The sequence below is a fragment of the Ursus americanus genome, chromosome X (genome assembly GCF_024610735.1).
Source record: "Ursus americanus isolate L20-20 chromosome X, mUrsAme1.1.p, whole genome shotgun sequence".
Classification (NCBI taxonomy): domain Eukaryota; kingdom Metazoa; phylum Chordata; class Mammalia; order Carnivora; family Ursidae; genus Ursus; species Ursus americanus.
Genome location: NC_142164.1, coordinates 18544750 through 18562856, shown reverse-complemented (window position 1 = coordinate 18562856; position 18107 = coordinate 18544750). Strand labels below are relative to the sequence as shown.

At 40.7% G+C, this 18107-nt stretch overlaps 1 protein-coding gene across 1 annotated transcript in view; it reads left to right on the top strand.

Moving 5' to 3' along the window:
- Positions 1 to 246: 246 nt before the first annotated feature.
- STK26 (serine/threonine kinase 26) overlaps positions 247 to 18107 on the top strand; it is a 51603-nt gene continuing 33742 nt past the window's right edge. Inside the window, exons 1-2 of the mRNA XM_045795966.2 lie at positions 247 to 404; positions 504 to 654. Of these exons, the coding sequence (XP_045651922.1) occupies positions 613 to 654 (42 nt within the window). The 5' untranslated portion in view covers positions 247 to 404; positions 504 to 612. The remainder of the gene's footprint in view (positions 405 to 503; positions 655 to 18107) is intronic.

The window sequence follows — 18107 nt, the reverse complement described above, 5'->3', positions numbered from 1 at the left end:
CCCAAACTCCTCCGTTCCCTCCCCAGGCCGAGCCGTGTACCGGGTCCCCCAGCCCCCGGCTTCTCCTCTCCGCGTGCGGGGGGAGTCCGCCCCTTCGCCGGCTTGGGCGAGCCCAGCCACAGCCCTGCACCGCGAGAAGCCTCAGACCTCCTGACACCGCCCGGCGGCAGGGCGGGGGCAGGGCCAACGGCGGAACCGCCCCCAACCGCCTCCCGGGCCCGGCGGGCGGGCGGGTTGCTGGGGCGCCTCCACCTCCTCTTCCTAAAGCGGCGAGGCGCAGACAAGCGGCATCACTCGAGCCCAGGTCCCAACCACCGCCACACGCTGTGCCCCGCGTTCGGGAGGAGGAGCGGCGGCGGAGGCGGCGGAGGCGGCGGCAACAGCGGCGGGCGGGCGCCAGAAAGGTAGACTGAGTCCCAGGCAGCGGCGCTGCCAACCGCCCACCCCCAGCCTGGGGCGACGCGCCACCAGTCCCGTCACCCCACTTCTGTATGTCCTTCCAGGCCCCGGTCGAAAAGCCTGGGAGGGCCGCCGAGCTACCCCCGGAGGAGGAGCCAGTCCGAGCCCAAGGCGCCACCGCCGCAGGAGCAGTGCGGAGCAGCAGTCGCCTTCATGGCCCACTCACCGGTGGCTGTCCAAGTTCCCGGGATGCAGGTGAGGAAGCCCAGGCCGTCTCCGCCGACCACGTGACTGCCCCGGAGTCCGGAGTGTGGTCCCCCGCGACCAGTGGCGGCCCCGGGACTCCCCTGAAGGCAGGGCTGGGCGCAGGGGCCAGGTGACCCGGGAGTCGGGCTCGAAGCGTCTCCCGGCGTTTAGGCTAGCTGGTGCGCTGCGCGGGGAGGGCGGGGAGAGACCCGGCGCGCGGCGAGGTGCGGGGGGAGGGGGCGGGGGAACGTAAAAATAGGCCAGATCCAGACACCTGCGCCTGCCGAGCGTGGTCCTCGTGGGGATTGGAGGTGGGAGGTCTTAACTTGGGAGAGATGGAGGTGTCCCGGAATTTGTGGGGTAAAGCTCAAGTCGCCCCCCCCCCGCACACACACAAGTTGGGGCGGAGCAAGACAAGGGGGTGTCGGTGGCGGCGGCATTGAATTGGGCTCTTCCTGTGTGCGTAGAGCGAAGAGCGAGGTGGCTTCTTTTCCCCTTTTGGTGTTGCTTCTTAAGGGCGAAGTTCTGTCTCGCTCCCCCCACCTGGCCCAGCCCATAGTGTGGCGTGAGAAATGCAGGGTCCTGTGTCAGAGTGGCGGAGGTGATGACTCCCCAGCCCCCTCCCCCTGCCACAGGACGACTGTTGCATGTGGTTAAAGGAAGCTTTTTGTCCTGGACAAGGGACTACTGATTGGGACCCATCTTCTTACTCCAGATTTACCCAGACCCCTCCCCCCCGTTATATTTTCATTTTATTCAAGAAGAAATAAGCGATGTGTCCCTACACTTTTTAAGCGGTTACGTTTTTAAATCGGTGCATTTCCAGCTATCTACTAAATGTTATACAGGTCTACTAACTTTTTAGCATTCACTTTTTGTTTTCCTTTGCTAGTCTAAACAACCCATTTATGAACAGATCAGAGACTAGAAACACTAAAGCCTCAGTCCCTCATTATCTTCTAAAAATGTGAAAGCAGACTTTTTCAAGTTCAGAAAAAACGTTTAGAGTAGTAAATAGCTTGTTTCTAGTAAAAAAAAAAAGCGCTGTGGATTGGGGCCTCAATTTACAATTGATGCATGGAATTCATCCTTTTTTTTTTTAAGCAGTTGGTCATATTTTATGCACGGTCACAAAAAAGTAATTTTAAAAGTACTTTCCCACAAAAGGACCATTTGTGTGGGACATATATCAATCCTAGGACTCCCGTGTGTACTAAGCATCAGGCCTTGTAGCTGAATATAGGGCACGTCTGTGTTGAGTCCCAGGAAGTCGGTGTGTATTTAATTTAAAAAAAGAGAGGAAGAAAAAGGGAAATGAGAAATATTAGGACTTTTTAAAAGGTTAATCCATTCAGGCTTTACAGAATGCCTCAAACTTTTTTCTCAGACCACCCCCCTCCCTCCCTCACCCACTACCCCATCCACCCCCATTCATTCAGTCTGCCTTTGATTGTAGCAAGAGATTAGTAGTTTGCAATACTAACTCCAATTTTGCTCCGTCTGTTGTGGGAGAAGTGTGAAAAACTTCTCACCGTGCTCTCCTTTTCATTATGTGGAGAGTAGAATGGTACAGATGGAAAGTTTGTCTCTGAGGGTCTCCATGCTTCTGTCTCCATTGTGTGCGCGTGCCTCGGCAGAGAGAGTGCCTCGCGTTCATCAAGTTTGTGATTCTGGGGAACTCTTGTGTGCTGAGGAGAAAATGGTTTCTGGTCCTTATGTGATTTGTCTTTATTTGATTTATATGGTTTCTGGTCTTTATTTGATTTGTCTTTATTTGATTTATATGGTTTAGGACCTGCTTGCTGTTCAGTATTTCTTGTTGCTCCCTGCTTTGTTTAATTATCGGAGTTCCCTATTTCTTGAATTTTTAAAATCTTAATTAAGGTGGTTTAGAATGTGAATCACATCTTTTAATTTACAAGTTCTGCCTTGCAGTGTATGCCTTCCCAAAGTTGTGGTTACTTTGTCCCACATAATTTGGGGAGGGCAATCAGCTCCATATTAGCAAAGAAGAGAGGGATATTTATTTGTCACTTTCACCATCTTAATGAAATGGTAAGTTCTTAACTGCTTATTTCCACTTTATTTGTAGATGTGGTTCTTAAGCATTTGATGCAACACAAAAGTTTTCCACTGTTAAAATTGTCCAGTACCCTAAAAATAAATTTGATGGCATGCAGTGTGACTCTTGAGCCTAGACTACTTTTACTATTCTTTTGTTCAAAAATATTGCAGATGAGATGCAGAAATATATCATGAGCTTGTAAAATTCTCCTAGACTTTTGTTCAAGAGTTAGGAGCAACTTTTAAACCCTTAGAGTAGTAAGAAAACTTGAGTTAACCATGTGTTCTTGAAATTAATGTATAGTATTTCCACAAATCAGGGTGAAGTGGTCGACCGGCCTATAACTTTTTAACAGTTTATTTTAGAGAATTATGAAGATTGATGGAAAAAAATGATTTTTCCAGAAATAAAAACAAAATTACTTTATCCACAGTGTTTTTCTCCCCCTGAGGAGAGACGTGAAGTAGAAGCCGAGCTACCTGTTCTATCACTTAAGACTTCCAGCATTCCTGACTTTCAAACAAAGAAATTTCTGTTGCCACTAGTTTAAAATAGAAAAGAAACTTGTAGTGACGAAAGAAAACCCAGGATTTGGTCCAGTTCAAACTCTTCCCTATGAATTAGTTATTCAAACTCATATTGTTGATGTTTCTTAATATTGTGGGAATGAACATTTTTGCCCTATTACACCAGATGTTGAGGGTATGAATTTGTTTTGTACTTAATTTGTGCTTACTTTGTTAGTGTGTATCTAAAGGAATTTTCCATACCAGGAGCTAAACTCTTGAAAAATGTTTAAAGCACAACTTTAAAAGAAATAATAAACCTATAAACCTGTTTCTTTCCACTCAAATATTTACTCTTTAATGATTTAAAACATATTTTTTCTTTGAAGTTTTCAGTTATAAGTTATACTTAAGTTTAAGATATTTTCCCTTAGAACCTGCATTAGTATTATTAAGACAAGTACTCTAAATTGGTTGTTAAATCTTTCATAAAATGTAGGTGGGAGAATAAAGTTAAATGTTGAATTGGAGTACTAAGTGGTATTATGTTATGCTTTATGTTAGGTCTCTTGTGAAAGTTTTTTTAAGTTTCTATTAAAGAATTTAAAAAGTAGCCATTATGTATCCTTAAATATGATGAAGGTGGTACAGTTTTGGGTTTTGTTTTTTTGTTTTGGGGAGTTTTTTGTTTTAAGTCATCTCCACACCCAGCGTGGAGCCCAGTGCGAAGCTTGAACTCACGACCCTGAGATCAAGAACTGAGCCGAGATCAAGAGTCAGATGCTTAACTGACTGAGCCACCCAGGCACCCCTAGGTGGTACGGTTTTTAAGTGTTTGTTATTTGAGATGTGAAATGGAAATGAAGTTTAAGAATTAATGAACACTTTATTAAAGACTTTTATCTAATGAACACTTTATTAAAGACTTTCATCTAAAGAGATGGAAAACATTGCCTTGCATTGGTGAACCTCATTATTGGATTCTGGGAAGCATACAGAATTCTACTACATGATCTCTAGCCCTTAAAGGTCTTAAAATGTTGGGGAATTAAATTGAGTACATGAAATGTAAAATAATGCAAAACTCTGTAAGGCTTATTCTAGAATAGAACTTTCTGATTGGAGGAGTTGAAGACTTACAGAAGGTAAACTAACCCCTAAGGATTATTTGGGTCCATACTGGGGAGGGCATTTCCAGGCAGGGATGTACCTACCCTGAGCAAAGACACGAGGAAAGGCACACCCTCCACAAGTGCACATGCACACACAATCTTGGAGAGTGAGATGAAATCATTTGGATTATGATGAATTCCTCTGTAGTAATAGTAGTTAAGATTGGAAAACACGATTGGGTCTAGATCTTGGTGGTTCTTGAATGCTAACGAACGACTTTGGCCTTTGGACTAGCCATGAAACATTTCTGAGTAAAGGAGGCTCAATGTACAGTTACATATAGGAAGAGAAATCTCAAGATTGGATGAACCAACGACCCGGAGGATTGAGAGTCTTGAGGCAGTTGGATCTACTGAGGCTATTTCAATGGGATAATCATATCTGTACAGAGGCAGTGGACCTTGCATTGACTAATTGCTTTCCATATGCCCAGTACTGTGAAGAAAAAAAATATTGCTAGACTTAATAATTAGCTAATTACGGAAGGAAGAATCAAAGGTTTTGTGGTGTTGAATATGGGAAACTGGGAGTTATGGTACATATGAAAGAAATTGGAATATCGAGGGAAGAGCCAGATCTGGTAGGAAGTTAATGCCTTCTGTTCTAGAATTGTGAAGTTTGAGGTTAACAGTGAGATGATGAGGTGAAAATGTGGAACAGTAGTCTATTACCTTGATTGTGGTGATGATTTCACAGGTGTATATATATGTCCAAACTCATCAAATTGTATGCATTAAACATGTATAATTTTTTTGTAGAACAATATGCCTCAATAAGGCTGTTTTAAAAAGTGTCCAGGGGCGCCTGAGTGGCTCAGTTGGTTAAGCAGCCAACTCTTTTTTTTTTTTAAGGTTTTATTTATTTGACACAGAGAGAGAGGCAGTGAGAGAGGAAACACAAGCAGGGGGAGTGGGAGAGGCTTGCCGTTGAGCCAGGAGCCTAATGCAGGGCTCGATCCCAGAATGCTGGGATCACGACCTGAGCCAAAGGCAGACACCTAACGACTGAGCCACCCAGGCGCCCCTAAGCAGCCGACTCTTGATTTCAGCTCAGGTCATGATCTCGGGGTCCTGCAATTGAACCCCATCTGCAGCTCCATGCTCAGCGGGGAGTCTGCTTGAGATGTTCTCTCTCCCTCTCCCTCTGCTCCCCCCCTCAAAATAAATAAATAAATAAATCTTTTGTTTTAAATGTCCAAAAAATATTTGAAGATATAGATCTGGAGCTTTAGCCATTCATCAGGCATTTTTTGAGCATTTACTTGAAACTGAAGAGGAGCCACCAAGAAGGGAGAAGTTGCTAATGTGGAGGTGTGGGCCCTCAGGAGATAGGAAGTGTAAGTGAAGGACTAGCTTGTAAGAAAAGGAGGGGTGACTTCTAGATGCATGGGAGAATGAGAAAATGTGTCAGCACCAAGAAGGGGTAAACTGGGGACAGTCCTTTAACTAACTCTGATCATGAAAAAAAATTGCTGATCATGAAAAAAATTGGAGAGGGAATTCAGTTTGGTGCCACAATCTAGTATGTGGAGTTCTTACCTCCCTCACATCTTCCGAGGGTGTAATTTGAGCTTTGCAATTTGAGGTGGAAAGAGGTTTGAAAGCATTGCCATGCGTTGATAAAGCCGAACCATTGTCCTTATTGGTGAGTGGTTGATACAGGATGCTGAATATGCTAATGATAATGGCAAAAGACCAGGGTGAGCAGAATCATCAGAAACAAACTGTTAGCTGGGAGAGTTGGAGGTAATTGAAAGGTATGGGGTTAGAGGGCTGGGGGGTATAGGGAGAGTAAACAAGAATGGGGCATGGTAGGACGTGTGCCTTGAACACTAATGAGGGTCTGGAAATGGCACTTGAGGACAAAGGTCCATCATGTACCTCCCTTGCTTGAGTCATAGAAAATAAGAGAACATAATTTAGCTGGTACTTAGGAACCGATGAACATCATGATAGTGTGGTTTTTTATTCTGCCTTTCATTTATTCAGTGACCTTAAGCAAATCATCTCCAAAATGGGGAATAATAAAAGCTGCATTTCCTTTGCTTCAATGAGATGTTATTAGGATGAATTAACCATCATCTGTGGAGTATATTTTGAGCCCCTTTATAAAAGGTGTTATGATGTATATGGGCAGTTCATCCCTCAAAACAATGCTAGGCTAATCACGTGAAAACACTCTCATTATCTCATCTCTCTCCTGCTTGATAAACTACGTTTTTCTATTGAAATCCTGTCTTCCTCTCCTCTTCCCCACACTACCAGTACCATACCCAAAGTCCTCTACTCAGCTTTCCAGACTTTTCTGTTATCTGGCTCCAGTCTACGGATGCAAACTTTGCATTATCACTATTTCCCAGCAAGAAATTCCTTTTGTTCTACCATGCCAGTTACAATTTGGCAATCACTGGCTGACCAGATCCTACCTGATTTTCAAGGTCTAAAAACATACTTTCTCTGCGAACTTTCCCTGAGTGGTCCAGGCTACAGAAATCTCTGTTATTTCCAAGTGCATATTATATCTCTTGTCAGGAATAGACAGTCCAGTCCTTGATTCATACGCTGCCTTAGATTTTCTCTAACATACTTGTCTTCCAAATGAGGTTGTAAATTTCTTGAAGGTGGGAACCATGTATTTTACTTTTCTTATATCACTAGGCATGAATTATATATAAAAGTGTTGGCTAATGAGTCCCATATAGACTAGACTTTTCTAACTTTTTTTTCCATTCTGTTTCTTTAAATATATTGTGTAATGCTTGAATTCTTACAGATCATGGAGGTTGATTTATGTGTGCATAATGTAGACTTTTTATACTTACTAAAATGATTTTAATACATTATATGTAACATGTCTAACAATCTATACTTGTAACTAATCAGCTGTCCACACAAGGAAGCTCTCATTCTCTTTACCTTCCAGGGCCTTTGAGAGAAAAAGGGGACTCGTTGCTTTCCTTGTAACTAGGGCTGATTGCAGACAAATTTGTGTCTTTGTGAGAAATAACCTCTTGTCCCTTCCCTCTGTTCCCATCCCCACCCCCCCAAAAGCCAAACAAATAAATAAAAGAAACTGTTTTACTTCTCTGTCCCAGCTGTCACATTAGAAAGAATCTGATAAATTTGATTCATATTAAGGTGTTTTTGATTAATGGCTCAGTGAGTGACCTCTCCCACGGATGTTCACATTTTACAGGGAATAATGTCTAAAAAACAAAAAAAGGAAATCCGGTAGTGGAACTTTAGATGGCTTGATGATTGCTTTTGACTGAAATGTGTCTTCTGAATGAGTGGTGGTTTTACTAATTTTATTTGTTTTTAGGAAATGGAGTTAGGAGAATAAAATTAACAGCAACAAACTCCTTTTCATTTCTTGTCATTAAGACCCAAACAGTTTTCACCATAGGTACATGTAAAGCAATGTCTCTGGAAGAATGCCATGAGACAACTCTTTTTTAAGAGTACAAAAATCAATAAAATAGGTGCAACCAAAATTTGGACTGCCATCTTATGTTTCTCATTTTGTCATCTGCCATTTTAGACTATGGTGTTACATGGTCAGGAGGGATCACATCTTTGAATTAAGTCTTGTGAAATCAAACATTTTTAAAAAAATATTGACTAATTTGGGGCGCCTGGGTGGCTCAGTCAGTTAAGTGTCTGCCTTCAGCTCAGATCATGATCTCAGGGTCCTGGGATAGAGCCCTGCGTCTGGCTCCCTACTCAGTGGGGTGTCTACTTCTCCCTCTCCCTCTGCTTTCCCCCCGCACCCCCGCTTGTGCTCTCTCTGTCTCTCTCTCAAATAAATAAATAAAATCTTTAAAAAGATTTAATATATATTAATGAATTATATATATTAATATATATTAATAATAATTCATTAATATATATTAATATATATACACATAGAGAGAGAGAGACTAATTCCTCTCAACAGTCCTGTGAACTGGGAAGAGCTATCCAATTGGAAAATGCCTTTACATTTGGATTTTAAAACAAAACACATTGCTAGCCAAATCTACCCATCATCCTCTTTGATGTCACTCCCCCAAATCCCATCTAATTCAGGCGGTTTACTTGACATGCCCATTCAGAGAAGCCAGGAAACCTAGTGCAGCCGGTTCCCATCCTTCTCCTCTATTCCTGCCTGTCTGTCCCCACCACCTGTCACCAGCATTTACCTAATTGGAGATGGAGCTACACACCCCCTCAGCCTGTTCTGGACTTGTTCCAGCATTTCCCTGACTGCACCCTGCTGGCTTTCTTTTCTTCATTTATCATACCATCATGGATTAGAATGATGTGTGTCCTAAAATATCAGATTAGTCATTGGTATGGCATAGCTTCGGCTCTTCTAACAGAATCAGAACAGAATTTTGGTTCATACTTCCTGAGAACTAGTGTAAGCAAAATTGTAGACAGCTTTAGGTGAAAGAGTTGAAAATATCCTTTTTTTAAAAAAGATTTTATTTATTCATTTGAGAAAGAGAGAGAGAGCACAAGCGGGGGGAGAGGCAGAGGGAGAAGGAGAAGCAGACGCCCTGCTGAGCTGGGAGCCCAACGCAGGTCTCCATCCTGGGACCTGGAGATCATGACCTGAGCCAAAGGCAGATGCTCAACCATCTGAGCCACCCAGGCACCCCAAAAGATTCTTTTTTTTTTAAGTAGTTACTTTCCTCCTCTTCGGTCAAGTCACTACGAAAATGTGCTGCTAAGAAAATGGAAGACATGTTTTTGTCTTTTTCTCAAGAAAAATGTTTACAGAAAAACTTTTCAATCTTTCTTTATGATCCTAGTAACAGACTGTGTGTTCTTTGCGGTGTTTTTCTGTCCTCTCCTCCTTTCACCTGTTTAAAAAATAAGTAGGGAAAAGAAATCTGTAAAACCCTATCAATTGAAAATGTAAAGAACAGAGAAAAGTAGTGTTCAAATCAACCACCATTGGAGTTTTCAGTTTGTTCATTACAGAGCAATAGAGTGTCTAGCTGAAGAGTAACAGTTGCTTTGAATTCTAGAAACAGCTTACCAGTATCAACTTAATGAAGTTTTACTGCATTTGAAATCCACACCACACTAGATATGTTAGGGAATTTCTAAGCATACTAGTGAATTACTCTACCAGGTTTCAGTAGTGCCTGGTAACACAATCCTAGGAGTGGATTTTTGGCAGGTGGAGGAAATACTTCAAGGACATCTAGACGCATCCAGATTTTTCTTTGAAAATGCATTTTTGAGTTGCTCTGTTAGTGCCTTTTTATCCCCCTCCCCCCAGCTTTCCATTAAACCTTTGGCTTTGCAACATATCACTTTACAGTATGTTATATTAAGCTAGGACTTAACTGCTTGATGCAGTATAGTATAAATAACAGCAGTGCGTGACAGGGAAGAGGTGAACGATACAGATCATCAGGTGGGGCATAAGTTGTTTTTATAAATGCAAGAAAATTTGGGGGAGCCAAGCCAATAGAACCCGTAAAGTCATTCTTTCTTCCCAAAGCCTCTGCCTCCTCGGTATCACTGCCCACTAGACCTGGGAAAGTTTCTAGACTCCCTGGTCTCAATTTCCTGCTGCCTGCCTTCACTCTGAGCAGAAACACAAAGGAAACCAATCAGCAAAGCATGCACATATGCTACTAAGTATGGTGACAGAAAATAGAACTTTGACCTCTTGTGGTTAAGGAGACTACAGTCAGTGTGTCTGGCAGCCTCAGGGAAAGAAGCATTTTTCAAATGTATGCTTTTAAAGTGCTACCGACCCCATGGGAAGAACAGTTAGCAAGCTCATTAATTAGGGTCCTGTTTGCCTCTGTAGTTTTACTTCAAATCCTTTGTTCTAACTTAACGCTGAGCTTTCCTGTGTGCTAGTCAGTAAATGGTAACATAGTAGATAGACCTTCCCACGTTGGACACTGGCGATCCAGGTTCAGTGTTTTTCCACCCTTAGTTGTCATGAAACAACTGGGTGTGATTTAAATTCATAAACTATCAGCAACAAAGTTTAGAAGACCTCCTTTGCATAGGACATGGTACTTGAAGCCTATCTTTGAGGTACAAAAAGTATAAAAGAGTCCCTGGCCTCAAGAAGTTTTTGCTATACCTGGAGAGACTAGACACCTACAGATGTAGAAATCTAGCAATGCAGAGCAGTGGCAAGGAATCACAAATGAGATAGAAACGGACACAGGAGCATTCCGTGGCAGAGCAGACTAAGGAAGGGAACGGTCATTTATAGGATACCATTAAAGGAGAATGGGAGACGTGCAAGGGAAAAGGTATAAAGGGAGATGTACCAGATTCCCTCTATCACAGAGATTTGATGTAGGTGCTCACTGGCATGAACTCTTAGGGCCAAATTGTGAAAGGCCTTGAATGCCAGACTGAGGCAGTTACTTTTTTTTTTTTTTAACTCAGTCTACAGCGAGGACTTTTTCAGCAAGGAAGTGAACTGATGAAAGCAGTGGTTATTTTGTTTGTTCTTTGTTCTTGGAAAGTTTCATGAAGCTTCCAACCCAACAGGATGGGTTGGAGAAGGGGAAGGCTGGATATAATAAGCAGATGTTGAAGTAGCCCAGGCTTTCGATTTAGGGCAGTGATGGTCCAACTTGAGCATGCATCAGAACCACCTGGAGGGTTTGCTAGTGTGCCAGGCCCCATCGCCAGAATTTCTGATTCCGTAGGTCTGCACTAGGGCCTGTGTATTTGCATTTCTGATGCATTCCTAGTTGCTCTGTTGATCTGGGGACCACTCTAAGCACCACTCAAGGAAGACTAACAGACCTTGGTGAGTAATTTGGTGTAGAAAGGAGAGAAACATGATGGGAGAAGCCGAATGCAACTTTGTGTTGAAAGTGCTACAACTTCCAAAATCTCACCATCACCCATCACTTCTGTTTCCCTTAATCCAGATAGGTTTGACAACTCAGTAAATGCTCTTATCTTCAAATGCAAATACGTTTACCAAGAACATGAAACCTGTTTATGCCTATAGTTGTGAAAATGCAACTTGGCCGAAGTGAAATAAAATGCCAGTATCCTAAATGCCAGCAAATGGCAATATTTCCCCCCAAATATTGATATTCTTAAAAATTTTGATGCATCGGGGCACCTGGGAGCCTGCTTCTTCCTCTCCCACTGCTTGTGTTCTCTCTCTTGCTGGCTGTCTCTCTCTCTGTCAAATAATAAATAAATAAAATCTTTAAAAAAATTTGATGCATCATATCAACTTTTATTGTTCAGAATCCCTTTTTTGTTTTCCACCCCGCTATTACCCCCTCCCCCGAAAAACCCTGCTGGACTTAATAACTCTGGGTGGCTGTTGTGTCAAAAAATGCCCATTTGTGGTCATGGCAGTCCAAAGCCAACTTGTGTTTACATATGTAAATTCCTGGAGGGGAGAGGAAGGTACTTCTGAATCCTTAAGGAAATATCAATTCCTAAATGGCCTTTCTGGGTCCAGCTATTGCTCTCTAGATTGTTCTCTGTACCTGTCAGATTAATATATTCCCATTTGCCAACAGGTACCATGTAGAAAAGCTCAGAGCTTAGTTCAAACAAAGGATTAGGAATGAAAATAAGAGAAGCAAATAGGGCCTACTTAATGAGTTTGCCAACACCAAACAACGTGAGCAAACTTGATTGTTCACCTCATTCACCGGCCTTGGATCTAAATCACTTTTCAATTTTTAAAATGAACACAAAACCAACAGAAACAAAATTATCCTTCAGAATCAAAGATTTGCCCCCAACAAGCCTGTTCAAAAGCATGTACAGAAGTGTACCTCGGAACACATTTAAAGAAATAATTATGAGGGTAAATTCCTTGGGTCCCTAGGTAACTTGCTCCCCCTTGAGGGAATTCAGTTTGTTTGGGTGTAAAAATTCTGATATTTTTACCTTATACTTCACCTCTTATGTGGTAGCTGTCTCTTTTCCAGAATACTCAGTTACTCTTGTGACCCATTTTCTTCATTATTCTGTTTGGTAGATTTACTTTTTGTTGAAGAAAATTGATAGGGGGTAAATATGCATTCACAATGTGTGTGGTGCACAAAGTATATTTTGTGTTCAAAAACACTTTTATTCTATTCAAGAAGATAAGGCTCAACGTTTGCCATGGAATTTTTAATCAGTGGTATCAATTTTAGATGTACTGTTTTTAGAAAGTAGAAAAGTGGGGCACCTAGGTGGCTCAGTGGGTGAAGCATCTGCCTTTGGCTCAGGTCACGATCTAAGGGTCCTGGGATCAAGCCCTCTGTCAGACTCCCTGCTCAGCGGAAGATCTGCTTGTCCCACTCCCTCTCCCTCGGCCCCTCCCCTGCTCTCTCATATAAATAAATGAAATCTTTTTTAAAAAATAAATAATAAATTTTAAAAAGTAAAAAAAGTATGCTGTTGAAATAAAAATGGGTAAATGACAGGATGGTCACTAAGTTCAAGAAGCAGGAAATTATTATTTGGCAATATCATTTAAGAAGGTCTGTGTATGGGGCAGCGGGCTGGCTCAGTTGGTAGAGTGCACAACTCTTGATCTGAGGGTTGTGAGTTCGAGCCCCACGTTGGGTGTAGAGATTACTTAAATATTTTTATTTTTAGAAAGAAGAAAAAGAAAAAAGAAGGTCTGTGTATAAGGGGAGTTCAGTAAAATATATGTAAAAATTACGTGCTCAGTAAACATGATATCCATGGATTTGCTAAATATTTTTTTAGACAGAAAATATACAGGATTCTTTACCATCTTTAAAAATATTTAAGGTAAATATGTATGTATATATGTGCCTGCGTCTAAATACATAACAGGGTTATCAGGATTTTTATCATGGCCGGTTCTTCTTTCTGCCTTCTTCAACTATTATTATTCCTGAAGAAATTGGGCTCACAGCAGTCTATTCCATACAGACTACAGATCATGGGAAATGACTTTTCATGAAATCCAATGCCAGTGTTAAGCTGTTTTAGTGAATTAGAATTGAATTGAACATTATAAAGGATTCTATTTATCAAGATTCTCAATTGTCTGCTTAATTTCTCCCATAGAGTAGTTTGACAAAGCATCATTGCATCAAAGGCATTGCTTGGGAGAAATATACATTGGTTCACCTGTGAGTAAAATCAGAGGCATGTGGGTAGTTACACAAATGACTTCTGGTTAACAGAAACTTGTGAGCACGGTGTGTAAGCTCTTATTTTGAAGCTCAAATTGCTATAGGTCCTTTGCACTAGACATTCGGAGGTGATAGGGAATGGAGGAGTCGGCATCGGATTGTTTCAGTGACAGACAAAATCTCATACCCAGAGAGCTGCTTTTCTTTCTTTTTTTTAAACTATTTATCTCTTCATGAAAAATGTGACTGTCCCTGAAAGATCTTTTTTTCCTCTGTCACAAGCTTTCCAAAGGGCACATAAAATGAAAACGTGGGATTTGACTAGTTAAATAATGAATCAATTTCGAGGCTTTAGCATAGGTGACATCTCCATGGTCGTCTTGTTGGACTGTGATTTCTGGTAATAGCAAGTGAAAAAAACTATCACCGCTGTTGCTATGGCTCTTGTGTCTGCTGAGGTTCGGGCATCGTTTTGGAGGCTGCAGTGTAAACCCTGCTTAGGGAAGGTAGAATTTCATAATACCAGAGGATTACTGCTGCCTCATGAGCAAACCGAAAATGTAGGTGAGGGAAAAGGTGTTGGACTCTGGAAGAAGAGACAGTATTTCCAAGGAAGGGGGAAAAAAAGTAGCCTCCTGCTTTAAAGATTGAGAATTCTGTCTCTATTTTTTAGAATGGGAAATTTCTCTACTTTCTGCAGAGAAGAGAAAAAGCTAACAGAAAAGGAAATTGGGGAGGTAATTGTCATTCATTTCTTTCTTGTTGCTTGTGACTTCTGTGATAAAAGTAGCATTTACATAATTGATTTGCTGTGGCAAGGGACCCTATGTAAAGAGTCTTTTGGGTCGGGAGAAAGCTTGTGAAAGATCTGGGGGGAAGAGCTGACATCATAGTGATGGTGATTTCAGCTGCTTTTCTGTTTAAGATGTGCAATTTTGATGGCGTGTGTACTGGGCCAGTAAATTGTTTCTAGACACTTGGAGTCATTTTGCGTGGCCTTTAATTTTTTTCCTTCTATAGGCGAAATGATTACCTTTCATTAACAAGGAAAAGCACTAGATTATCACTGGATTTTATTTGGCTAATTTGGACTGTTGTTTGGGTGGGGGCAGGGGAGCGAGGTTAAAGAGAAGGAATCTTCTTTCAAATGACTGGGTTTAATATTGTTACTTTTCCAGTAGGTGCTGGCCTTAAAAGTCTCCTTCAGGGAATGATTAAAACAGTTCTTTGGAGCATTGCAAGGCTGAGTAGCATCTCAGATTTACTTTAAAATAAGTTTGCTTAATGACTTTTTAGCACCACTTGATTTATGTCCTGGCTGAGAGAAGAGTTCTAAGTGGTATGTAGTCCAATTGGTTTTTTCTAAGAACACTTATGGGTACTAAATACTATGTGTTTCTGTTGTTGGCTTTTAACTTTTCAGGAGTTTAAAAGGTATAACTGTCTTCATACTTGAAAAATCAACAAAGATTGTTTTCTGCTCAGGGATTACAGCCCCCATCTCATGTACCCTTGTTCACCCACATGCCAGGGTTCTTTGGGAGAGTCGATCTGTATATCTAGAAGCATTTTCATTTCTCTTGTGTGTATTTTTTGAGCACAGTGTGTCATGCAGTGATAGTGTAAGTACGATCCTGATTGAAAGACGAAGCACAGTTTTAGACAATTTTTAAAAACTCCTCTAATCAGAAAGATGATCTGTATATTATGAAAGAATATTTTTATTTAATATGGACAAGTGGTTCCAGAACTTGAGAATTTTAATAATTTTTTTTTTCCTGGTAGGACACTAAATCATTTCTTCCTAGCTACTAGAACGAAGAATGTAGTGTATTCTGTTCCTCTATACTATGAAATCATGCCTACATGCGTCTCCTCAAATGTAAAGTGAGGAGATTGTAGAGGGTAACTCGTAAGCTCTGAAACTGTGAATGTAGGGGATTCTGCTCAGGGCTCTGGACTAGGTTATTATTTATAAAAGGTAAAGCACGTATGACTATGTATATATGGAAGGGATCAGGTCCCTGTTCCAAACAAATTTTGAATTAGATGTAATTAATTTTCTACTGAGGCAATTAATGTGTAATTACTTCTGTACTGTGTGTAATTATAGTGAGGCTGTAATGTTTGGCTTATGCTTTGGACAAAAGTTTCTGGAAATTTTGGATTTTAACTTCTCCGTAGTAAATATTTCTGAATGCCTGTGTTTTTTCAAAATAATAATGATCACCTTCTTCCAGTAGCGTTTTTGGACCTTTGTTAATCTAATGCAGCCTTTCTCAACCGCAGTTATGATCTGAGCCATAAAACATAGAAAAGGATTTAAGTTAATGTTTTCTCAAACTAAGATCATTCTAGATATATTAGAGCAGAATTTATTTATTATATACAATGGATTCCTTAAAGCAGCCATCAGCACACTATAGCCAAGGGCCAAGCCCTGCCTGCAGCCTGTTTGCATGGAGCCTGCAAGCTAAAAAATATTTTTTATGTTTTTAAAAGAGTCATTGAACAAGAAGAGGAATATATGACAGGGGCCACAAAATGTACCTGGCCCACAAAGCTTAAGACATTTACTATGTGGCCCTTTACAGAATAATTTGCTGACCACTATCTTAAGGTATGGGACTACACTGAGAACTGCTGATCTAAATAAAGGAAACGTTTAATAGTATTTGCTCTGAGGTTAGGGATACAGTAAGATAATAGGAAAGTTGCTCTTTTTGAAAGTAACTGACTTATATATTGGTCCCATTACTGTGATGCTAAATAGGTAGACATTTTTGTTTTCTAGACAGAAATTTTAGTGGTTGAATTATATGGAAAGTTGTATTGGTAATGATACAATGGTAAATTATGTGTATGTGTGTGTATAAAGATACATTTTAATATTTTTCTTAGCTTCTAAAGCAAGAAAATAAAAGTGGGAGAATTTTATATAGGAACACAGTAGAAGGCACTGATTGCTTCTATCACTATTTTAAATTAAAGGGTGATGCCTATTAGAGAAGGAAAGTGAATAGAGTGCTAGTGTCAGACATAATCACATTTGTTTCCTCCTTGTACTGAACGAGTGCCTTCACCCTACAATTAATGTCTCAGGTTTGTCAGCAGTAAAGAGAATAGTACTTAATCAAAAATGCATTAAAATTATTAGATCATAGCATATGAAATAATCAGGCTCTACCAAATGCTGCTTAACTACTTGATTTAGTGGGGGAGGTGCTATCAGCCATAAGATATATATTGGTAAATCACAAAATTATCAAGGAAGAAAAAGACTAGCAGGCATTATTTGTAATTTGCCGCTGATTTCTTTTATCTCCATATTCAGTTAATCATGAAGATCTATGAGGGTTCTTTTTTTTTCCCCCGGAAAGTGTCAGACATCATCTCTTCTTTTATCATGGCATTCTAGCCTTTGTCACTAAGTAGGCTCAGGGCTAGGTGCCGACAGGAGGGAGCTACCTGAAACACACACTTGATTTTTCCACTCGTCTGCTGAAAGCTTTCAGTGGCTCCCTCGTAGCCTGTCCAGAAATTCCTAGGAAAGATGAGTCAAGCCAGCCTGCTGGGATGGTCAGGAAAGACATCACTGGGTAGCTGAGCCGGCTTTAAGACTGGGTGGGAGGAAGGGAAAGAATTCACCAAGGCAAGAAAAAGAAAGGACAAAGGGATTTCTAAGGTTGTGTTTTTCAGAGTGTTTTCTGGGTCCTTTCGGGGTGGGCAGTGAGGATTTGTTTGGTGAGTGGTACTTTCTCTCTGGTTAGGGCTGTAAAATGATAGGGTACGAGTCAGCTCAAGTTGTAGATCACAGATCTTTTTGGGTAGCACACTGTTCAAAGCATTTTAATTACTTTGAATTGCTCATCAAGCTTGTTTTAGCTATGGCAATTCAAGAACTAATTAAGGAACTTTGTCATTTGTCTCCATCCTGAGGTTATATGTTTGTTATTGCCCCTCCCCACCCCACCCCCAGCTAGAAATCACTCCTTATAAAATTAAAAAAAAACAAATATTTTTAAGGGTTACTCCCAGTTCTAAAATAAAATGACCCCTTAACATTCCTAAAGAGACTATATAGCATATTTTTCGGAGGAAAAAATTAACATTTTGTACATGTATTAAAATTTGGTACTGGATGTTGATTATCCTTATTGGAGAATTGCAGTTTTGTTGATTGGTAAATGAACAAAGACTATAAATTTTAACTAAGAAAATATCCTAGCCACAGCTGTGTCGAGAACACATGAACAACCTTATGTTTATAATGGTGTTTGTTAAAAATTAAAAGATTGAACTCGTATTAGTAGACATCTCATAATGTCAGTAACATTTCCCCCCTTTATTTGAATGTTGAATTTGTCAAACGTTGTGCTTTGGTAACATAAACAGATTTCAGCAATGTCAGCACAAATCAATGGGGGTTCAAACTGGTAAATCTGTACTTTTAGGGATAGGGATTAGGATATTCACATGTGCTGTTGACAGTGGAGTGTAGGGTAGGACGGAGATAGGTTTGAGAAATTTCAGTTCAGGAAAAGTTGGTAAACCCAAGAGGAGATTAATTTACAACAAAAGCTGGAATTATTTGGGGAAATGGAAATATGATCATATT